This window comes from Rhineura floridana, chromosome 1 (genome assembly GCF_030035675.1).
Source record: "Rhineura floridana isolate rRhiFlo1 chromosome 1, rRhiFlo1.hap2, whole genome shotgun sequence".
NCBI lineage: Eukaryota > Metazoa > Chordata > Lepidosauria > Squamata > Rhineuridae > Rhineura > Rhineura floridana.
The window spans coordinates 267,680,187-267,692,436 of NC_084480.1; the positions used below are offsets into that span (position 1 = coordinate 267,680,187).

Here is a 12,250-nt window from a genome sequence, read left to right on the forward strand (position 1 = left end):
TTTTTCTCTGTATAATCTCCCTCAAAATGGTGACATGTTGTCAATACCCATCATGCCAGAGAACTGAAGGTCATTTATGTGTAGCTGGGCATGCACTAGCTACTTCAAGCAGAGGCTGCTCTGGAAACAGAAGAAAGCCAACTCTCATAAGTATTTTTAAGAGGTTCCAATGTACTTCATGTGTCTGCTGTGAAGAAGACAACCAGGCCTCAGCCACCTTATAAGTATTTTGAAGCCTATTTTATTTGCAGATTTTAAAGGATTTATTTTGCAGATTTTCTTTAAAATGTCAGCACAGATAGGGAATTGAAATGAATTTTGCTTTTGCTCAGGAAAAACCTGGGATGGAACAGACTTGTACTCATCCATCCATCTCTATTGAAATGTATTAATTTATTTAAAATATTTATAATCCATCCTTTACCTGAAGGTCTAGTGTAGAAATACTTAAACTTCAAAATCGAACTCAACAATGTGACGAACACCAGCATAACACAAATGCAAAATTAAAAAACACCAAACCATATTTAACCAAATTAATAGAGCTAACCAAACTTATCTCTGTGTTGTATTTTGATCATAGTTCATAGTGCCAGATTCCTAGTCTGTCCCTACCTGTCTCATAACTTGTTGTTGGAGGAAACTAGGGATCTAGATTTGTGGATGGGTAGTATACATTCTAGAATAGTACACTTAAAAACCAAACCAGGCTGTTGCTTCCATAGCAATTTTGCTACTATTTCCCCATCATTTGATTTAAAAATATGCTACAGTAATTCTTAATTGCTTTTTCTAACTAGTGAGTTTGTGTCCTGGTTGTTGGAAATTGGAGAGATCCACAGACCTGAAGAAGGTGTCCATCTTGGTCAAGCTTTGCTAGAGAATGGCATTATCCACCATGGTAATTATGTGCCCCTCCCCTAACTATTTTCAAATATTTACATTCTGCTGAGGAATTAAATCAGAAATGTCAAATGAGGTTACCAGGGCCTTTTGTTAACATAATGGTTTGTATGAGTTCCAGTTCCTTACGTTCAGTTATTGAAGAATTACTGATCTGCCTAATCTTGTAGTTCTTCCTCATTCTCTACTTGATTAAACTGTTGTGCTGGTCTTGGACCAAAATAAATGAATTAATTGATTAAACTGAATGTGAGTTTTCATCAAATAACCCAAAATGTCTATTATCTGGATTACATCCTATCCTTGTGTTCAGTGGACAAGTAACTAAAGTTAAAGAGAGAGAGAGAAAATGTTGCTTGGATGTGCATAAAATAAAGTAGTAAAGTTGAGAAAGTTCTGAATTTGTATAACTGGAAGTGTATAATACAGTAGGGCCCCACTTATACAGCGGGTTAGGGACCAGGCCCCCGCCGTAAAGCGGAAATCGCCATAAAGTGGAACCCATTTACTATAATGGGTTGCGTTGTGCGATAATGCCACAAAATGCCACAAAAGCACAAAATCGGCTTTAAAACGGGGAATTTCCCCTAACTGAAAGCCGCCGCACCAGCAGAACGACAGAAGACGGAACGCCGTAAAGCGGGGCCCTACTGTACTTTCTTATGTAAAACTGCATTTAAATGTACTATATAAACACTTTATTTGAAGAAATAAATTTGCTTTTAAATTGAACTAAGAATTCAATCTGAGTTTGACCCAAAAGAAATTTAATGAATATTTTATAGCTTTTTCGATGGAGTAATTATTTTAGAAAGAACACAGAAGTTTGAGCCAGACACATTATTTCTATTAGTATGTAGATTCAGCTGTGTCTTCCACAGGAATAGAATTCTTAAAATAAAGTTGAATGAACCATCTGTTTTTCATTGGAGAAAGGATATGTGTTTGAATCATGTTCACATTAAACACCCAACCTTCATTATACATTTTAAGGAAATGATAATCATAATTCCTATAGAAGCACACTGCATTATGTATTATTTACCAATAACTAGGTAATCTCAAAAGTATTATGGAAATTGTGGATGGGTTTTTTTTTTGTGCTTGTTTTACTTAATATGAAAGGATCACATGTAATGATTGCATGCATGCACACTCATGTGCATGCACCCACACACACACGTACATGAGTGTGTATGTATATAATTTGAAATTTCTCTTGAAAATCTTGCTTCAGGCCATTAATTAGTAAGAAAATACAGCTGTCTTTAAAAAAAATTCAGCTGATAAGGAAGTTAATAAATACCAGTTTTCTACAACTACAATAAAGAACTTCATACCACTTAATTTGTTTGAATATTAGAGGTGAATCCTTGAATCTGGAGTATAGACAAAGAGTGAGCAACATGCAGCTTGTTGCTTCCTATTGTGCAGTGCACCCACTTAAATATCTCCAGATGCTGCTTGTAATTATTTTTCCTGCTGCTACTGCCCCTTCTTCTTAATACGCTGTTGCTTAGTTTGAAAAGCCTCTGTAAATCAGTTCAGTTGTTTGCCAGCACTTACATGGCTTAAAGCCTACGTCTTCCTGAATAGATAGCCAGCCACACAGACATGTGCATACACATGTGCATAAGTATATATATACATGGAGCAGCTAGTACTGCTGTGAGCCAAAATAGAAAGTGAAGTGAAACATGAATCTGTTGAATTACCCCATAAGGTATGCCATGCGTCAAGGTGTAGAGGGGTAGCAAATTCAAGATGAAGTAAGAGAAGTTTATTCGTTAATATTGGACAAAATGAGACAAGGGAGAGAAGGGCAGGGTTAAAAAATTGTGATATGTAGTGATGAGTAAGATATTCTCATCTTAATTCAGGACAATTTTCCTAAAATGAACTAATTTGGGCTTGATTAAGGCAGAATTTGCTTGTTTTAAAGCTCACTCAGAGCAGTGCTTGTCATGGTCCCAAATTATGTCATCAGAAACATGATGAACCTGGAGCTGTCCCCCATCCCCATTATAAACTGCCGTACCCTGTTCCATTCCGCCAAAACTTGTTCCTGCAACAGTGTTAGGATAAGGCCTTCGTTACAATCCTAAAGGCTTAACAACTATAACTTTCCAGGATGAAGTTTCCTGTATTTTGCCAGGGCTTCCCAGTCTTTACAAAGGGCCCAGAAGGACTGCCACATTCCTAGGGATCCTTGATCTGGGAAATTCCTACTGAGGAGTACCTCCATTGGTACTAAAATTTCCAGCACCAATTATATACTAATGGATTCTGAATAAAAGGGGATCTGGGGAACACAGTAGAAAGCTTACTGAAATACAACCATGTTAGGCTACCTTAATGTTAGTACTGAACTGAAATTTTTGGTTGAAGGGTTATGTGTGTGTGGGGGGGTTGGCTATTCACAGGGGAAAGAGAAAAAAAAACCTGTTCCTGAAAATTAAGAAGGGCTGGGCAAGTTTTAGAGAAGATTTCAGGGGTTGAAGACTCACACTTACTGTATATAATAACTGTACATGGTGGCTGAGGTTTTTTTTTTAATTCTTTGTTTTATTCTTCCTTTTAAACATCTTAAAATAAAAAACGGTGAATTATAGCAGCACAAAGAAGTCTACAGCCTATGGGTCCAGTGGTGGCACTTCCTAGAATGCCCGTGGGACATCCTCCAATGAAGTGCAGCTGGCTGGGAAGTCTGTAGGAAGGCAGAGGCCAGCAACAGCCTTTTTTTAAAACTCATGATGTAACTTCCTCCAATGGGCATTCCAAGGAGTGCTGCCGCCCTGGGCTCCTACTGGGAGAACAAACAAACCAACAAACCAAGCCAGGACACTGCAAGGTCTCTTGTGCTGCTGCAAGCAGTTCAGGCTTTTTATAAAAAGGTTAAAATAAAGAATAAAACCCTGGAGCCAACTTGTATTATTATTATTATTATTATTATTATTATTATTATTATTATGATTATGATTATTATTATTATTATTACCATTTATAGACTCCTTGCTATGTGAAAGATCTCAAAGCGGTTTACAATATAATACACAAAGTATTATAAATACCATATCAAATTAATTTTACAAAGCAAAATACATGGACAATATCCATATACATAAACACAATGTAAAAGTCAGAGGCACTATAACATAAATAACAACCAACATAACACATAGTCATACAACCACTCACCATCCATTCCATACAACCATTACCATCATTCACTACCTCAAACATATCAACCAACCACTCATACATCAACCACCCACATTCAGCAATGTTACACCAACCCACATACAAAGAATCACTACCAAGCATACACATGTAAGATACTCTCCCCATCTCTAAAGCACTAAAGGACACATGCCCCACACCCACAGAATACTCTTTCCCATCTCTCACATGAAGGAGCCCAGTTCTACAGCAGAGCAGGCTCTCACGCTGGAGGGTATAAAACTACTTCCAACCGTTCACTCCCAGCTACGTAATCATAACATAAATGGTGGTACACAGCTTCAACTCCTGATAAATAACCATTCAGCACTGGTAACAAACAAAACATCACATTCAAGGCAGCCATGAAGGTCACCATAAGCTCAAGTTATTACAGTAAACCAGAGGATTGATATTGCAAGATATTGTTTGTAAATATCATGGTATTATTGAGCAAGGTAGCACTGTGACACCCTTCTCTGGCTCTCCCTGTCAGGTTCCTACCTGCTTGTGGCTACTGCCTTTCACTAGGCACCACCAGGGACTCCACCAGTCCGGACTGTCCTTTTTTATGGTTTCTCTCTCCGCTCTAGCACAGATCTCAATAGATCCCCCTGCTAGGCAGCACCACCAGTCACGTTCTACAACCAATGTTCCCAGAGACCTTGCCTGAGTCTCTCTATCTGGTTACATTCGTGACTGCGTGCCTATGCTGTTCCCAACCCCCTTGTATCAATGCAGATAACTCATAACTCGGGGTTGCTCTGGATACTTATAATGTTATCTTCTCCTCTTCACCGCTGCCACCATTTGTTACTGTTTCCCTTCAGCCTTGGTTATTACCTTACCCTCCCTTCTGGTCTGTGAAACCCCAGCCAAGGATCAGGCCTTCGGTAAACCAAAATAGTATTTATTAAATAACATTAATAACAAGATAACTTTGATAATGATCTACAAGCTTATGGTTTCATCTATTACTGTGATATTTGACTTATTACTAACCCGAACTCCACCTCCCTCTTTCTCCACACTCTCCTGACATACACCAACTCACACCCACCTCCAGACTCCACCAAAACAACCCACTCACGTCCGCCCAGATTCAACTGTCATCCTTCCATTTATACTCTCAGCCATCCAAACACTCAGCCAATCATCCAGCATTCTACTGCTCATTTACTCCCCCCTCCTCTTTCATTCCACTTACCACATATCTTCTATACAAATAGCCCTTACCATATATACATTAATACAGGAACATCACAAGCACCAAACCCCTCCCCATCGTTTATAATTTCTTTGGGATTTGTCCATGCCCCCAAAACATGGCAGAAAAAGGGTCCCCCATGCATGAAGAATGGACCTGTGAAACTGTGTGCCAGTTTATGGCATTTGTTCAGCTACTCCACACACATTTTGGATAGCCTTTAAATCCTAACTCATCTCATATATTTTCCCTTATGTTTTAAAGTGGTAGAGTTCTTCATCTATCTTTTTCATTTGCTTTTGCTTTAGTTACTGACAAGCATCAGTTCAAACCTGAACACGTGCTATACAGATTCCGTTACGATGATGGCACATACTACCCAAGAAGTGAAATGCAGGATGTAATTTCCAAGGTATAAGCCTTTCATGTCATAGTATAAATTTACCATCCAGAGATTTTTATTTAAAAAAAGAAAGAGGCAGGTACCTTTCTCTTTGGATGAATTCTAGTATCTGTTTTTAGCACCTATTAATATGAATCATATTAAAATTTGCATATCTGATGTTCTAATTTGTCCCTGGGTATAACAGGTGAGCTTCAGAGTGTATGCAAGAGACTAATCTGATAAAATTGCTATATCTAATTAACTTTACATGAATGTTATAGAATTGCATGCACTGTATTGAATGGCTTGTGGACCACACTATAATACCTGAATGCACTTTAATTTTATATAGGAAACATAGAAAGGCTTCTCTCTTTTTTTTAATGGAATCTACTTTGATTATGTGTATGCTGCTTTTTAAGTTTGAATGTTTGTTGGTATTCTTTCAATGAGTAAAGTATTTATTGAAGTACTGAAAATGCATGTGATAATTGAAGAGATTGAGTTACAGTTGTATTAACATAATTTTAATGAGAAGAAACCCATAGCAATCTTTTTATAGGCCTTTACTTCTCCGGGTACCATTTTGCATAGAAGAAGGCAGGCTGGAGCTGCATAGTGGAGCTGGGGCAATAGCCAATAACATTTAATGTGGGCCGGTGAAATAATTGGACCAACACCCATGCTGAATTCTCTAGTACAATGAGAATGAGTACAATGTCCTGTGCCCACCAGTAAGTGTGTAGGCTTTTCCTCTTGTTTGCTGCTCTATGACTGAGTGGTCGATCTGATCACCTGGTTCCAGATGCACTGGTGCATTTTGAATGCACTATTTCTGTCAGAATACAATAATTTTTTGTCAGAATGATGATGTGCCTTTACAGAAGACTCTGGTATTAAAACCATTTGAAAACCAATTCCTGTTTTTATTGGAATTCTTAAAAGATTTTGAACCATTTCAACATCAATCTTTTATTTAATTTGTTTAGGATGTCTGGACAAGATTATCTTTCATATGTATACAATTGGATGGGATCAGCTTCCAGATGTGTGCATTTGACTGAAGAAATATTACTTGCACAGTTTTTGTTACCTTAAGAATATGTTCATTCTCTCACACATACAAACTTGAAGGAATGAAATTATAATAAAAAGTACCTTTCAGAAGGAGAATGATAAACTTATTCTTCAGTTTACTGGGCCCAGTAAGGTCCTTTTCTCACACTTGACAGATGACCAGGTATGGGGTAAGAGAGCACATGGGGAGTAATGAGCCACATTTGAAAGATAATCTTGATATTATATGTGAAAATAGCAAATATGAGAAATGGCTATATTGAACACCTATTTAATACTTATGGAGTTCGGTGGGTGGGAACTTGGCTAAACTTTGGAGCATATACATGTGCATGAGATGATTGCTTTACCTCTTTGCCACTTTTATACTGCAATTTAAGGCAATATTTAGAAAGTGAATTGGACTCAGACTTAGTCATGCTTAGATTCTACTCAGTAGGCCCATTGGAATTAAGGTAATTAGTCTAGCCTAGTATTCTAAAAGTGTTCTAGTTTTTTTAAAACATAGAATTTCTGTGGTTTACCAATCTGTTTTAAATTTATGAAGCAAGAATATATACTCCAATTATTCTCTAAGCATGACTAAGTCTGGATCCAACTGAGTATTTGTTTAAATTAATTAATTTTTTACAAGTGTTTATTAGTTTTACTTTATTTGGAATAATGAATGTACACTTAACGTTAAACTTATTTATATCTCTAACAGGGTGTAAGATTATATTGTCGTCTGCACAGTCTGTTTACTCCTGTGGTAAGGTAGGTCTGGTTTTCAGAGTTTTTGCTCCAGAAGGTTACTGTAGTGGATACCTGCATAGACAGGTCTAAAGATTGATGAATGTGTTGGTAATGGACCTGTATGTAGTGAGGTGGAGTTGTTCCAACAGGGAAGAACTGTGACAATAGTAATCTGTCATAAAGAGCACAATATTAATGCAAAGGTATCCCCTACTTCTGCATCTGTCTGTCCACTAGACCACTGTCAAACTGAATTTTAAAAGATATTTATATCTGATAAAAGTATATTTCATCAATACAGACTAATGTATTTGTTTTAGTATGGTTCTGGACATCTTCAAAACTTAGGAATTTAATTGTCCTTTATGAACAAAAATGAATAAAAAGCAAAGTGATTTCTGGGCACATTAAGCAACTATTAGCTTAATCACAGGATGTGTTATGTGTGACACTCAGCAAATGTAAAAATGTCAATTATTTTACATGTTTTTATTTCTCCAGAGATAAAGATTACCATCTAAGAACCTACAAATCCATAGTCATGGCGAATAAATTGATAGATTGGCTAATAGCACAGGTAGGAAAGTGCTCTGAGGCACATACACTTGATTAGAAAATGGTATACATGGCTATAATGAAAACAAATTTTCCCATGATGTATAACTTTACTTGTATCTTTATATACACCTCAGCTAGGGCCAGCATCAGCACCTAGCATCCTTGGGAAGTTGCCAGTACCCCCACAAGTCTCGTTGCTGATGTTTGCCCTGTTCCCCTCTTATTGAGTTGTATCCAACATTGCACAAATGGAGTTCGATTTGTACAATGGACTTTCCCTTCCTCTCCTCTCCTGGCACACTCTCAAAATCTGCTCTGGAGGGTCCTCCAACCCTATTTTAGCCTAGAGGAAAGCAATACAGAGCAAACAGACTGCGCCTTCTGCCTACCGAGCCTTTCCCAACAGCCCTTGCAGCCCCATGCTACCAGCATCTGGCAGCTAACCTGCACTCATGTTATTCTGAGTGAAATCATTCATGACCTTACATTACACCATGACTCCTTATTCTAGCCTGTCAGAATACTTTCAGTGCATAACATTAAAGAAAAAGCCATTATTTTATGGAATAATACTTGGACAAATAATCACTGACAGGATAAATATGACTGAACTTCTTAGAACTGTAGATGTGAAGGGTTGTATCCAACACTGTATGTGTTTGAATGGAATGGACTTCTAGGTGTGCCATGGGACTTTACTATCCTCTCTTTCTCCTTGCAGCCCTCCACATGCTGATTTTGGAGGCATATAGTGGGCTGCAATGGGGAGATGAGAGGATGGTGAAATCCCACTGCATGAATGGAAGTCTGTTCCACTTGCACAACATTGGTTTCCACCCCAAATAGATATGTTAAAATATTTTATTGTTTCCCAAAAAAGTCTCAACTTTGTATCAGTCACATTCTTGGATTAATAGTGCCACGGATGTCTGGACCAGGCTTCTGAAATGGTGGGCACATGTGTCATCCAATTATTGCACATATGGCAAAAGTGATATGTAATTGTCTTTCTGACTTTAAAGTGTTGCCTATGATGTTTACATTGATGAACATATTATTTATTAATAGGGAGATTGCAAGACAAGAGAAGAAGCAATTATCTTTGGAATAGCACTTTGTGACAATGGATTTATGCACCATGGTATGGAATTTTCACTCAGCTACTTCTTATTTTGGAAGTCTAACTCTTGAAACAGATACTCCAGCTTCCATCACCTCCAGCCAGCATGGCCATTGGTCTGGGATGATAGGGAGTTTTAGTCCAGCAACATCTGGATAGTCACATTTTCCCCAGTGTTTTACTGCTGAAAACCTTCACCTAGGTGATACTTTGTGTTTTAGTATCACATGGCTAAAGAAGGATAGTGTCTCGGCTTTGATGGCAATCAAAGATGCAGTGCTTGTGTTCACCATTACTTTCAGTCTATAATAGATTATTTCTTCTATTTTGTGATGCTCTTACAGAATCTTTTTTCTATACCTGAAACAACATGGTTCACTTGTTTGAGCCACCTATGTCTGTTTTCAATAAATATAGTATTTATTGTACAGACACCTTTTGCATGGTACATATTTTTTCTAACACTGAGGTATCGTGGCACTTCATAGCAAGCAAGAGAAAGGTCCCTGCTCTGATGATCTTATAATCTAAAATTTGTCATGGGGAACCAAAGAGGCAGGGAAGCAATTTGAGGTTGTTTCAGTTGCACATACTTAAGCTTAATCAGAATATCAGAAATGAAAGGAGTTTGTGGCATTGGCGAGAAATCATTAATATTATTTGTATATCAAACAGTTCTGGAAAAAAGTGAATTCAAAGATGAACCACTTCTCTTTCGTTTTTTTGCGGATGAAGAAATGGAAGGCTCAAACATGAAGCACAGACTCATGAAACATGATTTGAAAGTTGTGGAAAATGTAATAGCCAAATCACTGCTGGTAAGTTTTTTTTTAATGACATTATATTATTGTTACTCTGTAGTTATATTTTTTCGCAAGGGAGTAGCATGTAAATCTTTTCTGATGACTTGTGCCATATCTTAGGGTAATGACTGGTTGCCTGGAGGCAACAGTTGGATCACAGGTGGTCAAGCAGGTGGTCAAGCAGACACATAATCAGGTAGACAGACAGGTGGATGTGGGAGTGTTCCAGCAGATAAATGGCAGGTGGTCAAGGGAGCAGATAAGTGGATGGTTAAGTGGCTTAGTCTGTTCTGAGCAATGATTTTTTAAAAATATGTAATTTATTATTTTCAATAAAAAGAAAAACAAACAAACAAACAGTGGTGTATATCATTGAAGCCATGTTACGTAAGAAGGGTCACTAGTAAGGTTTAAAGTGAAGCCAACAGAGAGAGATTAGAGGCAAATTACAGAGTGGCTGACCAACAGTTGCGAACTGAACCTCTCTACAGAGTAACATGGGAAAGCAGAGGATGAAAGATGAGTGAATCTCAATTTACAAAACACAGAAAAGGAAACCATGTCAAACATCTTTCTTAGATTCCCCTCTGATCACAAGGCTGTGTTGATTCAGGCAATCTGATGGGTGATCTCCCATTCTTTGTCTAACCAATTTTTCAGTGGGAGACCAGTCCTCATTTTCCAGTGTAGGAAGATTTTCATTCTTGCAGCAGAAAGTGAAAAGGCCACTAGATATCTATGCTTCACCTTGGGAGTTACAATCGTTCTCCAGCAATAGCATTCATTGGCGATCACTTGTGGCTGAGTAAGATTGTCTTCCAAGATAAGGTCTTTAACAATGGGTCTGTAAGTGACTGTCGAGGCCAATTTTGGATCCACACAGCCTCCCACAGTGAGGACATAGGTGTCCAGATGGAAGATGGTTGCGATGAGGATTTGCTTGATGTGCATTCTGCTTAGCTCATTTGTCCCGGTCGCTTCTTCAAAGTCCACAGCACCTTTGAAATAATAGCCGACCTCCATTTGGGACGTTCATGGGCCAAGACTTCCCAGTTGTCGATGTTCATGTTACATTTTTTTAGATTCTCTATGAGAACATGTTTAAACCTCTTTTGCTGTCCACCGTTGTTCCATTTTCCATCCTTAATTTGGGAGTAAAGTAGCTGCTTTGGAAGACGGTGATTAGCCATTCGAACAACATGGCCAGTCCAGCAAAGTTGATGTTGAAGGATCATTGTTTCAACACTGGTAGTCTTTGTTTCTTCCAAAATGCTAACATTAGTCCGTGTGTCTTCCCAAGTAATTTGCAGAATTTTCTGGAGGCAGCGTTGGTGGAATCTTTCAAGAAGTTGGGAGTGACGTTTATAAATGGTCCGTGTTTCACAGGCATACAGTAAGGTCGGTAGTACAATGGCTTTGTAAACAAGCATTTTGGTCTCCCTGCGAATATCCCGATCCTCGAACACTCTACGCTTCATTCAGGAGAATGCAGCACTCGCAGAGCTCAGACAATGTTGAATTTCAGCATCGGTGTCAGCTTTTACAGAGAGATGGCTGCCGATATATGGGAAGTGACCAACATTCTCCAACATCACAGCATTAAGCTGGATTGATGGTGCTACAGAGGGACTAGTTGGCACCTGTTGATGAAGCACTTTGGTTTTTTTAATATTAAGTGAGAGGCCAAGCTTTCCATATGCTTCTGTGAAGACATTTAGTATAGTTTGAAGATCTTTCTCTGAATGTGCGGAGACTACATTATCATCGGCATATTGAAGTTCTACGACAGAGGTTGACATTACCTTACTTTTTGCTTTCAGCCTACTGAGATTAAAAAGCTTTCCATCTGTTCGATATATGATTTCCACACCAGTAGGAAGTTTCCCCTCAATAAGGTGTAGAATCATAGCAATGAAGATAGCAAATAAGGTAAGAGCAATGACGCATCCCTGTTTTACTCCTGATCCGACTCTGAATGGATTGATCTGAAAGCCATTGTTGTCTAAAATTGTTGCTGTCATGTCATGAAGGAGTTGCAAAATATTCGCAAATTTATCAGGGCATCCAGTTTTCAGAAGGATGGTCCAGAGGGCGGTTCGATTCACAGTGTCAAAGGCGTTAGTCAGATCAATAAACACCATATATAAAGGTTGATTCTGCTCCCAGCATTTTTCTTGAAGCTGTTGTGCAGTGAAGATCATGTCCACTGTCCCCCTGGAAGGGTGGCAACCATTTTGAGATTC

The 12,250-nt window shown here is 38.3% G+C and overlaps 1 protein-coding gene across 4 annotated transcripts in view; it reads left to right on the plus strand.

Moving 5' to 3' along the window:
* The window catches only part of PREX2 (phosphatidylinositol-3,4,5-trisphosphate dependent Rac exchange factor 2), a 252,350-nt gene that overhangs the window by 77,745 nt on the left and 162,355 nt on the right, over positions 1 to 12,250 (plus strand). For 3 of the 4 annotated variants that reach the window (XM_061600721.1, XM_061600748.1, XM_061600739.1), the window contains 6 exons: positions 801 to 901; positions 5,638 to 5,741; positions 7,498 to 7,547; positions 8,028 to 8,103; positions 9,153 to 9,225; positions 9,880 to 10,022. In XM_061600721.1, the coding sequence (XP_061456705.1) occupies positions 801 to 901; positions 5,638 to 5,741; positions 7,498 to 7,547; positions 8,028 to 8,103; positions 9,153 to 9,225; positions 9,880 to 10,022 (547 nt within the window). The remainder of the gene's footprint in view (positions 1 to 800; positions 902 to 5,637; positions 5,742 to 7,497; positions 7,548 to 8,027; positions 8,104 to 9,152; positions 9,226 to 9,879; positions 10,023 to 12,250) is intronic. The other variant, XM_061600730.1, reaches the window with a different exon arrangement.